The sequence below is a fragment of the Bos javanicus genome, chromosome X, assembly GCF_032452875.1.
Source record: "Bos javanicus breed banteng chromosome X, ARS-OSU_banteng_1.0, whole genome shotgun sequence".
NCBI lineage: Eukaryota > Metazoa > Chordata > Mammalia > Artiodactyla > Bovidae > Bos > Bos javanicus.
Window position 1 is genome coordinate 14,514,760 of NC_083897.1, and position 16,877 is coordinate 14,531,636.

Consider the following 16,877-nt stretch of genomic DNA (forward strand, 5'->3'; position numbering starts at 1 on the left):
AATCCATTTGTTATTAATTTTGGTGTAAAGTATAAGTGATGTAGATATCTAATTATTTTTCCTAAAAGTTTGGCTATTTATATGTAAACCATCTTATGGTTTCTACTGTAGAACATATAAATCCAGGTCAAATATAGAACAAAGATGCCTAAATACCCAGTGCTCCTAGGATAAAAAGTTTACTTTTAATGCTGGAAAATGGGGGTAAATTAAGACTACAAAAAGTCCTGTAGCCACATAGTTGACATTCAGCCAGTGTGTACTTATATGGCCTCACAGATTGTTTTTAGCTGGTTCCAGTCTGATGGGTTTGTGCCCATACCTTACCAGTTGTTTTAAAGCATCATCCCTTTCAGTAGGTGTTAGTTAAATAAAGCAAAGCAGAATTTTCTTTACCTGATTCTTCAGTTTCTTTTGTTTCTGTTGTTTCTTCTATTTCATCATCAGACATCTCCATTTCTTCTTCTCGCCTGATTCCCATTAATTCATCATTATGTATGTTGCGAATTTCCTAAGGTTAAAAGGCATGCTTTTTAGGTGGGAAAGCCTTGAAAATGTTGAGGAAATAAACAGAATTAAGGACAAGGGAAAGTGGGGTCTTTTTAAATGGGTAACAACACTTCAGAGTGGTCTTAAGGCAGAGGCAAAGGGGCATGTTGAGGCTGAGGACAGTCTCAATAGACAAAGCAAACTTTGTGCACTCTGCCCTGCATAGGCTCTCCTTCTATAACCAGAGCTCTAGCAGCAGACGATTCTTGTATCCCTCCCATTTTAGACAGTACTATTGACCGCGAAACACCTTCCATCTCTTACTCACATGGATTTCTGGACTTCCCTAAAGGTTCTGCCATGTTCACCTTCCCATGTCAAATCCTTTGATTTCACTGCCTTCCATCCTCTTTCCTCTCCCCTTATACTCTTACTCAACACAACTTTTAATCAAACATTTGCAGGTTTAGTAGTTTAGAGTGACAAATGAGCTGTTAGGACTGAACTCCTACCAGATCAACCCTTCCCTGGATAATAACAACAACAAAAAACCAAACCAATTCCCTAACTACTTGATGGCACTAGAGGATGAACAAAAGCAGGTACATTCTGAAGAAGAGTTGACTCTTGGAAGAAGGATGTGGGTCTTCCAGTTTTAAAGGGACTTGTACTTTGAGAGCAGACTACAGCTAGAACCTCACAGGGTGGCTAACTTCTAAACAGAAAATCCACGGGCTTTATATCCTAAAATAGAGAGAGTTCAGGGCACCACTCGACAGCCACTGCAAAGTAAGGATGGGATCCCAGAAAGTAGTCAGCCAAAGAGAGAGGAATCCGAATTCTGTGTATAAAAACTGTTCAAATTCTTCATGATCCCTGAACCATGAAAGCACACAGCAGATTCCAAACTACACAGCTAAGGCGAAAAACTCAGCTGAGATTTGAGTTGCCATCAAAGACAGACAATTTCTAGTTTATATTCAATGAAGTAAATTGACCACTAAAACAAAAGAAAATAAAATCAACAATCTATAAAAGAATATAAGAGAATCCAAAGACTTAAAAGCAAAATATTCACAATCAGCAGGTAAAACCCTTAATTAATGGACATACCTGCAAGAACTTTCTTTCAGAAACAGTAAAAGCCAGAAGTTAGGGAAACAAGTCTTAAAAGTGCAAAGTGCAAGAAGAAATAAAAAATATCTATTTATTCAGAATTCTACATTCAGAGAAAGATTTTTTAAAGAATAGAGATGACATTTAATATATTTTCAGACAAATGTAAATGTATTTGTCACTCAAAGACTTGCACTAGAAGAAAAGTTGAAGAAAGTTCTTCAGGCTGAAGGGACGTGCTACCGGATGTAAACAGATCTGGTATGAATAACAATGGATGATTGAGATAATATTGGAAAAGTCACTTTTTCAAAAAATTCATGTGTGAGAACTCTATTTTTGAACAGCTTGCAATCATTTAGAGGCCACTTGATGCCTGTCAGGGGCTCCTCTACACTAAGCTGAGAAATCTTTGCCTAGGTTAGCCCCAGTTGGGCCATAATACAGGAAATGTCCAAAGCTGTCTGGTGAAAATTGCCTCCATTTAGGGAGATTATAAATATTTCAAATGGATTTCTTAATAATTAATGCTACAGTTAATCACTACTTCAACTAATATTCTCCTTTCTCCCTTTTCATTCCTTTTATCAGGAAAACATTTCTATATCAAGGTAAGTTTACACTAAATATAAATAAAAGGACCTATTAAAAAGTGAGCTATTCAGTATTATCACTAATAGCTAAGAAGTAATGGGGAAAAAAAAAAACAGAAAAAAATAGAAATATTAACACAGGATCTTCCATGTGCTGCAGGGGCATTACTTAAAATAGAAGAAAATAATGACTTGCTTGAGAAAAAATGAACTTTAGAGGATTGTGTCAAGAGAGAGATTTACTATGTCTTATTCAAACTCATTGCACAGAGAACAGTAACGGAATTGCTCATTTCTAAGAATTCATTCTATCTCAGGAGGCTGGATTTCAGTTATCAAAGAGCTGTTACTGGAAAGGTGATCACAATGAGGTTTGACACTGGCAAATTCGAATATTGTACAACTTACTTCATCAGGAAAAGTCATGGCTCTCCTAGGTGCCTAACAAAAATGTAGACTGTCAGAGGGTATAAGCAGAGATTAACTTTCAATTCACAGACAAGTTGTCTAACTCTGGGGAAGTTATTGTGCTTCTCTGAAGACTAAATTGTACTCTTTCTAGGGCAATGTCCCAGGGCTGGAAGACCTAACTGATAGCTAAAACATGCCCTGCAGCTGCTCAGCATCTGCAAAGCATCTTTTCTGCTTACAGCTGGGCAAGAAAGTGTAATCTCTTCTTAGAAGTATAAACTGTTCAATAACTAAGTGATACAGCTTATCTAGAGATCTTTCCCAACTTCAAAAAATCCCTAGAAAAATAATGGACCTAAGGGCAAATTTTACCTCAATGCCTCAAAATACTTCAAAAACAAGAATTACCAGTTCCTTAAGCTGATAATGAAAGGGGAAGAAAAACTAAGGAGAAGCTTGCTCTCAGATAGATATTCAGCCAGACAGGCAAAGTGGTGAAGCGTACCACCCTCTAACCACTAGCCAATCCTTCTTAGCTACACAGAAACTAAGGCCCATATCATTACTTTTCTATAAATATAAATAAGCAAAGAGAACAATAGCAGTTATAGGGCACCAGACGACAGTAAACATAGGGACAGCATTCAGTAAATGACACCACCTGTAAGTAAAGTAAATGAGATTTTAATACTTTGAAAACCTTACCATTAAAGTACTTGATATCTAAGATGCCTACTTTCTATATTCTCTGATAGATCAAAAAAGCTCTACTTTTGGAATCAAGCCCTAACGAATACCTTCAGAGTGAAGAACTGAAGGGTGGCATTTACCTAAGGAAGGCACTCTACCTAGTGTGGACACAGGAGCAGGCAGCAGGAGGACTTTGAGTCACTGAAGTGTAGGCAGCAAGAGAAATAGCTGTCTCTTAGATTTGCCCCTTTTCCCATCCTGACTGTTGGATCACTGAAGCCAAATGAGTGGCCAATCCAAGGAATTTACACTTCTTCTAGTGAGTGAAAGTTGCTCAGTCATGCCCGACTCTTTGCGACACCATGGATTGTAGCCCACCAGGCTCCTCTGTCCATGGAATTCTCCAGGCAAGAATACTGGAGTGGTTCACCATTCCCTTCTCCAGGGGATCTTCCCTACCCAGGGTATCAAATCCAGATTTCCTGCATTGCAGGCAGATTCTTTACCATCTGAGCCACCAGGGAAGCACAAATGAGTGGCAATGGCATGCAAAAACATTTTCCAGAAATTTTCATTTGTAAATGAAATTTACAAAATTTGTAAATGAAATCGACTGGGTCACATCACTGATAGAGTACATCAAAAAAGGTAAGACAGCCCTCCTAAGGTTTTTACACCACTTCGTTGCCCATAGTAGACCTGCGATATTTTTATTTAAACAGTGAACTGTTAGTGACTTTTCAAAATGCATTATGATGCTTTTGAGTCTATTCTGTGCTCAGTCGCTCAACTGTGGCCAACTCTTTGTGACCCCATGGACTGTAGCCCACCAGGCTCCTCTGTCCATGGAATTTTCCAGGCAAGAATCCTGGAGTGGGTTGCCATTTCCTTCTCCATGTGGTAACTTTTTGTGGAGCTTAGATATTCACATACTGCTCCACAACGGAGGACAAAGCATTTTCAACATAGAATAAAACAAAAACCCTAGACAGAGGAAAATGCATGAAAAGAATCATCTTGGTACCAGCTGAAATTTTTGATTTATCATAAAGTAGGCAAATCATAAATCAGTGAACATTAATTATCTAACTATATAGTTTCTAAGAAATTTATGTGGACTTAAATTCATCTTACTCATGTTTTTTGACAGGAATGTAACTATAAGAAAAGCAAAGTTCCTTATGAATTGCATTACAAAATTGTACTTACCCAGACTTTGAACATTAATAGTAGTGGCAAAAGGGCAGATGAGAGGGAGATAACTCCTATGCATATGTAGAAATTTGATTCTGAGATATCGTTCAAGCCAATCAACCAAAGCACAAACACAGGCTCTTAATCAATGTCTATTGTATGCTACATAATGGAAATACAAATTTGGTTGATCCAAATTTTGTTGGTATGTGGTTTGATAGCTGAAAGCAAAAGCTAGTGTTAGTGCAAATGGGTCCTAAAACGAGGGTATGCAGATGACTTGAACATTTATCTGCAACCAGGTCTTCAGAGTTTGGAATGATTTTAGCAATCACAGTATTTCACTTCACGAGGATGCTATTAATAGTATGTAATCACCATGTCCCTTTTCTCTGGTCCAGTGATATAAAATCTCACATCAGGGAGAATGCAAGTGAGTATCTTCCAGTGCCTACCACTATGGCTCTAGCTTCTTATATATTAATACCACCCAACTTGTAATGTAGGCCAAGATCCCAGTAAGAGAAATACACAGGTTTTCAATGATTTCATAGAAAAAGGGTTCCCACAACACTCAGAACTGTCAGTAAAGTCACTGAAGATGCTAACTTTTATTAAGGGGAGGGACTTCAGCCTTCTCTTATTTTATTACCTTTTCAAATTATATCAGCAGAAGCCTCACACACATAAATCAGGAAAGTAAACCAATGAAAAAGACTCATTATCAAACTAGTCTGCCTGGTAGATGCTGCCAGAGTGAGTGCCTTAGCTCCCTGAAAGTGGGGACTTTTTCTTCTTACTCTGTACCTTCTCTCACTAGAGTGAGACAGTGTTGGCTGCTGGAAGGAGGATGACAATGAGACAAAGAACAGGCACTCTGTGACATGAGGAGGTCACCCGCTGGTTTATTCCCCAAGGCAACTGGTAGAAAAGGTTCAGACTCTTCTACCTTGATGAAACCCCTAGCTTAGGAGTTGTAGCTTTGATGCCTACATTAAGAAAAAGCCAGTTTAGTTGATTAAGTCACTGAGATGCTCTGATTCTCTGTGGGGTTCTAAGAGGCAGCCCTGATTTAAGAGGACAGTTCTGTCACTTTCTACAGGATACTGCCTTCTAGTCCTCAGCATTGCCTGTCATCAAGTGAAAGTACACAGAGGTGAAAACAAATTTAATGCCATGATTTAAAAAGGCACCAATATAAAGCAGAAGAAATCTTTTAGGTTTAGGGAATACAATGCTAGAGCAAGGCCATGAGCTATGTTCCACTGTCAGTAGTTTTACTTATAAAGATTGCAGTATTCAAGGTAGACCTTAATTTAGTCCAATCCAACAGGCAGGAAGCATTTTTCTAGGTTTTTACAAAGTCTACAAGGCACGTCACCAAACATGTAGTAAGTCATGCTGGCCGTGTCCTTATCACTGTGTTAAGCAAGCTCTGCTGCAATACTAGGTGACAGGGTGTGTAACTCTCAGCTCTCCACAGCCCCAGAGAAGTGGCCAGCTCACTAGCATAGCTCAGTTTATTGAAGAGGTAACTAAAGTCAAGCATATGGCCACCAGGGGCTTCCCAGGTGGTTCAGTGGTAAAGATTCTGCCTGCCAATGCAGGAAACATAAGAGATGAGGGTTCAATCCCTTAGTCAGGAAGATCCCCTGGAGAAGGAAATGGCAACCCACTCCAATATTCTTATCTGGAAAATTCCATGGACAGAGGAGCCTGGCGGGCTATGGTTCATGGGGTCACAAAGAGTCAGACATGACTGAGAGACTGCACATGCATGCATGCATATAGCCACCAGATATGTGGGCTTGCTATAACTACAGAGAGCCTTGATGAATAGTATTAATGGAGACCATTTTTGCAAATTTGTTTACGAAAGGGTTGTGGGCTAGGTGAGTCAGTGCTCCAACAAGAGGCGCCACTCCTATGAAAAAGGAAATAGTGTATAGGGTAGGGTTTTCTGTAATGGGCGGGGCACTTCAGACAGCCTGTTCCAACCCCTAAAAAGGATACGCAGGTATGTGTTTCGAAGGGAAGGTAGAGACTAGTATGGCTTTTCTGCAACGGGAAGACATACTGAGCATTTTTCTCTCAATTTTTATTTTTATGAATTATTTCAACCAAAGATTTTGTCTACTTGAAATTTAGGTGCTAAACTCCAACCCTCCCCTTGATCACTTTTTAAAAACTTTTTAGCTCACTGAGGACAAAGACCACCTTATTCTGCATTGCCTGTCATACTACCTGAGACAGAGAATGTGTTCAGTACACATTTGAATTGAAATGTTGAATTTTGTTTGTTGGGCTCCACAACATGAGGTAGCTCTAGCATTCTAAAACCATTTTGTGCTACAGTAAGACAATCACTTCCTTTTTTGACCCTAATTATCATTTTTAAACAATTACAAACTTTCTGGATTTGTATAACTTTAGCCCTGGGTATTCTTTGGAAGGAATGATGCTAAAGCTGAAACTCCAGTACTTTGGACACCTCACGGGAAGAGTTGACTCATTGGAAAAGACTCTGATGCTGGGAGGGATTGGGGGCAGGAGGAGAAGGGGACGACAGAGGATGAGATGGCTGGATGGCATCACCAACTCGATGGACGTGAGTTTGAGCGAACTCCAGGAGATGGTGATGGACAGGGAGGCCTGCCGTGCTGCGATTCATGGGGTCACAAAGAGTTGGACACGACTGAGCACAAGTCGTGTCACTTGAGCACAAGCAGAGAGGTGTGTGTCCATCTTAATTTGAAATCAGAGTCCTCTGTTACCTTTAAAGCTGCCACCTATAATGATGGCTGAGCAGGTTTGATAAAAGAAGCTCAGAAATTTTAGACTGAGCTGAAACTGTAGACAGCTGAACTGAACTGCGACTGAACTGAACTGAACCCTCTACTGGGCTGATATTGTCAAGGATTTCTCTGCAGTGACTCCCTGATCTCTTGGCTGAGCCAGAACTGATGGCTCAGACTGTCAGTTTATGAATAGGAGTGGGTTTATCTTCCTCTAAATGCTCTTCATGGTTCTCAAATTGTTGCCACACAGACTATGTCATGTATTCTCATGAAGGACAGAAGGGATAGATTATTATCTTCATTTGATAGGTTAGGAAACTGAGGTTCACAAAGACTAAATGACTGGCTCAAGACCACCAGGCAGTTTATACCAGAACACAGAGTGAAGAATGTCCAGTCCTGAATTGACCACTTACTAACTATGTCATTTTGTGTACATCACTTAACATTTTCACGTCTCAGTTTTCTCACATGTAAAACTCCACTTACTTATTATTCCTTATGGAGTTGTTAATGATCAACTGAAATAATACTATTTCTCATTTATATAGTTCATCTCATTGAATCCAGATGAAGAAATAGGGACTAAGAAAGGCTGACCAACTTGCTCAAAATCACGCAGCTATAATAAGTCAGAGTTGAGATTTGAATTCACGTCAATTCCAAGTTCCGGGTTCTTTCCACTGCACCACATTTACTGGGAGGCTCATGTAGGTGAGATAACCAGTGTGAAAGTGTTTTATAATATGTAGTGAGTGAGTGAGTGAAAGTCACTCAGTTGGGTCCAACTCTTTGTGACACCATAAACTATACAGTCCATGGAATTCTCCAGGCCAGTATACTGGAGTGGGTAGACTTTCCCTTCTCCAGGGCATCTTCCCAACCCAGGGATTGAACCCAGGTCTCCTGCATTGCAGGCAGATTCTTTACCAGCTGAGCCACAAGGGAAGCCCATTATTATATTTATAATATGTAAATTCCCTACAAATGCTATTTAAATATTAAGGAATATGACAACCTACATTGATAGATACAATGGGAATGCAACTAGACTGGCAAACAGGACTCAGAAACAAAGTTGAAAAAGCTGCTGCATACATAGATTGAAGGCATCAGGGCTGACTGGGTAAGGAAGCTACTGGTAGGAAAAGTAGAACTCGAGGCCTATGTCACACCATTCCAAAGGCATATCAGTGTAAACAAACCTCCCATCTCAGTTTTTAATCTTGGATTTAGAATCAAAACCTAATCCCATCAGATACATTCTAGTGTTACACTAAAAATGTCACCTGAGCACAAGCAGAGAGGTGTGTGTCCATCTTAATTTGAAATCAGAGTCCTCTGTTACCTTTAAAGCTGCCACCTATAATGATGGCTGAGCAGGTTTGATAAAAGAAGCTCAGAAATTTCAGTGCTCCAATGTACCACCAGGCAGCTTTTAGCTTTAATTGTCAAGATGCTCTAATAAATGTAAGACAGCCCTAATATCACTACCACTAGACACACAGGTCAGTAATTATTGTTGTACCCAAGACTAGCTAGCTTAGAGAAGTAAACTTTTAATTATTGCAGCTACATTTTCACTACTAAGGTTTCCATCCAGAAGAATGCATTCAAGACAACACGTGCACATTTATTACCTTTTGGCAGCAGGCGGTCAGGACACAGCGACAGGCTACAGAACTTGTCTCGGTATTTCATTAGGGGCTTGTTGTGGCCAGGGGAGCTTGGCACTATTTAATTCTAGCTAAACTCCAAATCAATAACTTGTTAAAGAAAGAAACTGTCCCCCTGAGGGGCTACCAGAGTAAAAAGTTACTAACCTCAGCTTGTTTGCACCAAACGCTGATGTTTTTACGCTGGGCTTTTGTGAAGTGGTCCCAAGCCTTTTGTTTGGAGGCGGAATGGTAGACGGCTACTATCTGCTCAACTGCAGCGTCAGATCAACAGTTGAATCAGCCAGAGTATCACCCAGGGATGGCAAAAGCGAGGAGAAAAGAAATAAGAGAAGCATCAGCTTGGTGTGTCTCCTACGACACTACTTGACTAGAGTTGTGCTTAAGAAAAAAAAAAAAAGGCTACGTGTGTTGGGGTACCATGAGTTTAAAGAGGACTCAACGGCAAAGATATCAGTATACATCAGTAGAACTCTAGAAGATTTGGGGTGAAAGGGTGAATAAAGCTTTAATACAGGCAGTGTGTATTCATTCAGGCAGGAGTCATGGTGAATGTGGTTTAGCGCTACTGACCCAGTACAGCATGAGAGCAAGCAGTGAACTATACCAACTCCTTGTGACCATTGGTTTCTTTCATAAACTAGCCCTTCAGAATGAGCCTGAATGCTGCATTTCAACGGACTCTATCCTCTTACTATTCTGAGGTATGTCTAACCAGAAGCAACAAATCAAAACCTAAAGTGGATGGGACCTATTTTAAGTCTACTTAGATAGGCTTGTTGGCTGGAGAAATACAAGTATTATGTAAGAATACTGTGTAAGTGCAGTCCTACAAAATATTTTTCAGGGTCGCTTAAAATGTCAAATGAGGAAATGTGTACAAATATTCCAGGGCTTTATTGCAATTGGTTCAAGAGAGGGAAAACAGTCATGACTATTTTTCTGGGAAAAGAGAAGGACAAGATCCTCTGCCTGGCTGGGTGTTCACAGTAAGAAAATTCAGAGGTATTATTTCTTTCTTTGCAGCCCTATTGTTAGCTTGTTTACTAATGATTTAAGGATTTACATTCCCATGAGGCTTGCTACTCTCTTTTCCCATTTATTCTGAAGTCTAAAAAACATATGCTTTCTCCTCCCAGATTCTATGACCATAGGACTTTCAGAATAAAAATGAAAAATGAAACAACTCCTCCTTAATCCTGTTTATGTGTAAGTCAAGTATGGGAAGTCAAATATGAGAAGACTAGGCCATGATTGTTTAAAACCAAAGTCATAAAACCGTACCCTCATTCCTAATGTGAATACAGCTTCTCAGTCAAAAGAGAAGAGTACATAGTTTTATAATACGGGGAACTAAAACCATTATTTGAGAGTTTTTCTGCCCTGTCTCATTTAAGAGACCTTAGATGGGTTTGGTGTGGTACTAATTTTTGAAAATGGCTATTTCAGTGGCTTCCCAGGATGTCCTGACATCAGTAAAGGAAATGTCAAAGGAAACTAAAGATAAAAGGTAGAAGTAGCAAATTTGGCTTTTATTCAATTACCTCAGAAAGTATAATTACAATTTATCCCTAAAATGGAGTACCTGAAAAGCATATTACACAATAATAATGAGGCAAATCTGAAGCTAAGAAGCTTACAAATCCTGATGCTACATCCTAACTTCAGCAGTGAAATTCTGAGTTTTCCACTGGCGCCTGAGGCTGCTTGTAACTTACTTTGAGAACCAGGGAAAGTAAAAGCACAAGCCTATTGTCTAAGTATCAGTGTTTCTAAGGAGCTGAAGTAGATACTCCAGAGAAAATGAACATGGGAAGTGTACATATGATTCCTGTGAAACTGGAGCTTGGGCATTTGGCAATATAAGGAGAGCACAAGGCAGTGATGAAGAGGGCAGGGCTTCTTGACACAGGATGGCTCTCAAGGCCTGGTTCCTGTCTAGAGAGAGCAGTGCCTAAGAGAAGTGCCCTCTCATCCTTCCAGTAGAACTATGACTTCCACTCACATTGAATGAGAATCCCAGAAAGGGCCTGCTTGAACTTCTCCTTTGCTTCCTCCATGTCTTTCTCATGGGCAGCTTTCTCGTTCACCAGGCGACGGACGTGGCTGTTGGCCGACTGGATCATGGAGTAGAAGTTATTGGCACTGCGACGGTTTACCTCTCCTCGCTCAATCCAGGTGAGCAAGGTCTGCACAGCTTCTGAGAATTTGGAATCATCTGGAAAAAGAGGATTGATTTTTAGAGACATCGAATGTAACCAAATCTCCATCTATTTTCCCAACACACTGGCAAGGAGGCCACCATGGCTTTTTGGTGACAGTTGTAAAATGAGTTGCTGAGGGCAAGGAGCCATGCATACACGTGCGTGAACACACAGGCAGCCAGCAGGCGGATATACTGACAGAATGAAAGATTCCAAAACTAGTAAGATTGGTTGTAGTTAGTCTATGAAGAGTTTTCAGAACAAGAGTGTCTCTTCTTTCCTTAAACAAAGATTTCTTCATTGATATAGTTTTCACATATTGCAGTTTTTAATGCCTCTGTATGCGTGTGTGTACTGTATAAATTAGTGGTGAGAGAACTTCAGAATTCCAACAATCTTATTTTTTAAGAAGCAATAAGAAAACTTGAGTCTTGAGTTTAACTTGAATTTGATGGTAACTTTATCCTGGATCCATGGAATCCACTGGATGGAGGCTTAAGAAAGAGTTAAATGGCTATTCTTTAGGTATAAACACTTATGTCTGACCTTTTTTTAACATCACTCCTGCATCCAATCCTCAGCCCCAGGCCTTCCACTCAGTCCCAGTCACAATCTATTTTGATGTAATTTGTTCTATTTCAACATTTCTCCATATCCTGTTTCTCTTGCCTGAGGATACGTCCAAGTGGATTTCTACAGCTAGTTAAGAGTCACTCTCTGACGTTAAAATAGTAGCACTGCTCTTCCAAAGCCTCTGATTCAGCTTTCTGACGTACCACTTACACATTCTGCTGTTAAAGGCTCCCGATAAGGAGAGTCCATTAGCATCCCATTGAAAGCCCACTGTAGGACTCTACATAGCTCCTGTCCAGGAACCCTTACATCCAGAGGAACCATCTCTTACCATAATGTGAACTTCTTGCCACTTGCATTTTTTAGTGCAGATATGTAATGGGAAGTCAGCCTTACCATTAGAGCAGCTTTTCATTTCCTTACTTATGTACTGGTCTTTATGTTGATGCTCAGTTTTTAAAAAATAATTGGCATATACTTGATGCATCAATGCTCACTTTTTGCATGAGGTCCATACAATGAGCAAATTCATTTTGTTAAGAAAAGTTCAAAGTGAGCTGTTTGGTCTTATGGAAGTAGGTAAATCTTGGACCTGGTGTCTGCTTTCAGCCTTTCCAGCTTTTCTAACCAACCCATTACTTCTGTGCCTCTACTTTTGACTCTGTTTTCTGCTTTTCTCTTACAGGAAGACAAATCAATCCAAACAAAGGATTTCTGTAATGTGTGGAGCCCTTAGGCTAAATGGTGCAAACAAGTTTTGTGAATGAGACCTATTTGCAAAGTGGAATTAACAGCATCTTGCTAAGCCTAGAGCACAAGAATCAGGGAAAATTTATACCGTTAGAGCAGTGCTGGTGTCATCAGTAAGATCGATGGGACACTAGCCCTCATCCAATAAAATCAACCATATGAAAAAACTGGATTTGAGCTAACACAAGAGACTAGGCAGGGCAATTAAGATTAAATTAGCGAAATGGCTCTGAGAGTCAAGCAAAGGGAACAGGAATCAAAACTAAAGGGAAAGCAGTTTGATTTACCAATGCCTAAAAGTCTCTATAGTTACTGTGTGAAATAAATTGACCATTTTGTGATTCAAGAAATTCTTTTATTTGGTGGTAGCTAAAGTGAAAGTAAAAGTGAAGTCGCTCAGTTGTGTCCGACTCTTTGCGACCCACGAACTGTAGTCCACCAAGCTCCTCCGTCCATGGGATTCTCCAAGCAAGAATACTGGAGTGGGTTGTTATTTCCTTTTCCAGGGGATCTTCCCGACCCAGGGATTGAACCCAGGTCTCCCACATTGCAAGCAGACACTTTAACCTCTGCGCCACCAGGGTAATCTAAGGACATACACTGTCCTTAGATGCATGGCCCTCCAATTTTCATCTATAAAATGGAATTTTACCAGAGTTTCCTGAGGTCACGACAAGTTCTACCATCTTGATTTATTCTGATTTAGAATTCAAAGCTAACTTGCTATCCACAAGGAAAGGGGGTGGGGGTGCTTACAGGTCTCCAGTCATGGATCACAGCTAAAATTCTCTGATGTGGAAAAGTGGGAAAAACCTGTTTCTTCCTAATCACCTGATGTATGGAGAGAAAAAGTAACATCACTTGAAACAGTGAAGGATCAGAGACACAAGTGGGAGGGACAGATTCTTTGGCTCTTGAATTACTGGGTACACCTCTCTATCTGCAAGGCTTCAACACAAGAAATGCCTAGAATCTGTCAGTGGGAAATTCAAGGCTAACTGCCAACAATACAAAGAAATTTATTAAATTTCTCCAAAGAAGAGAGCTAATCACCAAGCTCAAATGTTTCATTTACCTTTTAGTTTTTCAGCAACAATGCTGCATTCATGGTCAGAATAGTGGACCACTGGAGGTGGGGATGGTGGGCGCAACCTTTCCTCTTCCATCCTTCTGCGGTGGCGTTCCTCTCTTGCTAGCATCCGTTGTTTGCATTCCCACTCATACAGATCATCTCGAGCCTGTGCAAAATCAACGTGAAGCCGGCCTGTGTCTTTTTTGTCAGTGCTAGAGCCCAGGCGAATGCGGTAACCTAAGTGCACAAGAGGGAGAGAGAGGAGCACAAGAGCAGCCCAGTGAGTGAGTGGCTTTCCAAGTTGCGTCCTTCAAATGCAATCGCAGTGGTTTCAGTTGGCCACATAACTCCAAATTCTCTCCCCACTACTACAAGGGGAACACTACAGGCTTGGATTATACTCTCTGTCTCTGATAAAAGTTTATTATTTCATAGTTGGCGTCTGTGCTCAGTCGTGTCTCTTTGCGAGTCTATTGACTGTAACCCGCCAGGTTCCTCTGTCCATGAGATTTCCCAGGCAAGAATACTGGAGTGGGTTGCCATACTCACCTCCAGGCTCTTCCCAACCCAGGGATCGAACCCGGGTCTCCTGCATTGCAGGCAGATTCTTTACCCACTGAGCCACCTGGGAAGCCACATAAAATATAATATAGTCCAAGATTGCTCCATCTGCCACTTTACTTGTGACAGAGGGAGGCTCTGTGGGTAACAGTATCAAGAATAAGCCTTATATGGCACCATGGGCTGGGAAGAATGAAAAAGCTGGCTTCAAACTCTACTGTCTTTGGATAACTTCAACAGTGTCAGTCATACCACCAAAAAAACTTGATAAAATTTCAATGTATCAGGTTGGCATTTCAATCCCCCATATTGTTTCCTAGACATAGTTGGTGATTCATAACCATTTGAGGGAGTGGGGTGGGAGGGTGCAGAATAGAAATGATGGAAAGTGGTATATTATCCAGCCGACATATAATTTGGAATCCTTACCCAAAAAAAGAGGTAGTGTGTTTATACTGGGCTTCCCTGGTGGCTCAGCAGTAAAGAATCTGCCTGCAATGCAGGAGACCGGGGTTCGATCCCTGGGTCAGGAAGACCCTCTGGAGGAGAAAATGGCAACCCACTCTAGTATTCTTGCCTGGGAAATCCCATGGACAGACAACCCTGGAGAGCTACAGACCATAGGGTCACAAAGAGTCAGACACGACTGAAGCAACTTAGCACGTGCATGCTTATAGTATACTGGTATGGGACTGGGATTCATAAAACCAGGATTCAAGTCCCCACCTCCATTTTTGGTCCCAGCTTTAGCACCCAAGTTAAATCTCTCAACAAAAAAACTTTTTTAAATTACTGTTTTTATTAGCCTTTTAAGTTTCAAAAGCTTAGCTAGGTGCTTCCACACACATTTATCTCATTTCATTCTCAGCACAAGCTTGCAGAGTAACTCCTGCCTTAAACCACTAAAAATATGGACAAAATATATGAAACAATGGTTTTTAAGACTCTGGACATTAGGTATTGAAGACAGATATCACTAAGAGACAAGAACCAAATGAAGTGATTACTGCGATTTCCCCAGCGTATTGCCTGGAGACAGAGGGGAACGCTCCAGCCCCTTTTCTAAGGGATTTTTGTTTGTTTAAATTTCTTTCTTTTACGATGTGGGAGAACAGCCATCCAATTCAGGCGTTTTCTAGCACTTTTAAACTTTCAAGGAGCAGGTTCAAATTTAAAGGGAAAAATTAGTTGTTTTCACATTGGTGATTGCAATCTTCTTTCCTTTGGCAGCCATCAGAATGTTTCCAGGTGGCTGTTACCAGAGAGCTGATTTCAGTGTTTAGATGGATGCCTCCTGAGCAGCATGTCGTCTTTTATGTACAACTGTTCAGGGCTTTTCAAGACCTTTAAGTTCTTATTAAAATAGTCTATTGTGGAATGCTCTGTTATCATTGCTAAGTGCTGTTAAATCTCCAGGAGTTGGATTTTACAGCACTTAGCAAATGTAAAAAGAGCATTCTACATCTGCCTCCTCACTTCTCCCGTGTTACCAGCCTACTTTTTCCAACACTCATTACTTTTTCTTTGGCCTATTGCAATAGGTCGGAGAAGGCAATGGCACCCTACTCCAGTACTCTTGCCTGGAAAATCCCATGGACGGAGGAGCCTGGTATGCTGCAGTCCATGGGGTCACACAGAGTTGGACACGACTGAAGCGACTTAGCAGGAGCAGTTAGATACTAACTGGTGCTCAATGATTCTTTGATAAATGAATGTAAGACTTCACGCTAACCTTAGATTCATTAAGGGGAAGAACTAGGTTTTACCTGTTTTCTATCCTGCACAACATTTAGCACAATAGCTTACACAAAGAGACGTCCAACAAGTGCCTGTTACATGAATGAAGATTCTGTAGCACTTGGACCCAATTCTTCCAAACTGTTAACCCTTAGGCAAGGAAGTAGTTAATGGTTCTATGCCCTTTCCAATTACTTCATCTTCTGCCTTCAGTTTTGTCTGTCCACTGCCCCATAATGAATAATAATTCAAGTTAAGTAAAAGATTGACCATGAAACTTTATCTTGAAACCACCCTAAAAAGCAAAGGGCTTCATTTTATAATATTTAAGAGTTGTTGTTCAGTTGCTCAGTTATGTCCAACTCTTTGCCACCCCATGGACTACAGCCCACCAGGCTACCCTGTCCTTCACTATCTCCTAGAGTTTGCTCAGATTCATGTCCACTGAGTCGGTGATGCTATCCAGCCATCTTATCCTCTGTCACACCCTTCTCTTCTTGCCTTCAATCTTTGCTAGCATCAGGATCTTTTCCAATGAGTTGGCTCTTCACATCAGGTGACCAAAGTATTGGAGCTTCCAGTTCCAATCACCTCAGTCTCCTCACCAGAAACAAGTGACTTTATGCAGACTAGTTCTTACTATCTCCACTCCAACTACCACAGTATATAAGCCACTATCAGTTCTGGATTAGACTGATACTATAGTTAGCTACCTAACCACCAGTCACCAGCATTCTCCATACCCTTCAGTCCATCCTTTACATCAATCTATCACTTTAGAAGTGATATTTCTAAAATGTATACCGGATCATGTCACTCTATCCTTAAAAATCCCTCAATGGCTTCCTGTTGTACCCAGAATAATAAACTTTACTACAGGTATACCTTGGAGATATTTTAGATTCAGTTCCAGGCTACCACCATGAAGTGAACATCACAATAAAGTGAGTGATACATAATTTTTGATTTCCCAGTGCATATAGAAGTTATGCTTACACTGCACTATAGTCCAA

The 16,877-nt window shown here is 40.6% G+C and overlaps 1 protein-coding gene across 13 annotated transcripts in view; it reads right to left on the reverse strand.

Moving 5' to 3' along the window:
* Positions 1–16,877, reverse strand: part of ENOX2 (ecto-NOX disulfide-thiol exchanger 2) — a 289,405-nt gene that overhangs the window by 38,515 nt on the left and 234,013 nt on the right. For all 13 annotated transcript variants that reach the window (XM_061408061.1, XM_061408058.1, XM_061408059.1 and 10 more), the window contains 4 exons: positions 13,570–13,803; positions 10,973–11,185; positions 9,115–9,221; positions 397–511 (listed from right to left, as the gene is read on the reverse strand). In XM_061408061.1, coding sequence (XP_061264045.1) covers positions 397–511; positions 9,115–9,221; positions 10,973–11,185; positions 13,570–13,803 — 669 coding nt within the window. The remainder of the gene's footprint in view (positions 1–396; positions 512–9,114; positions 9,222–10,972; positions 11,186–13,569; positions 13,804–16,877) is intronic.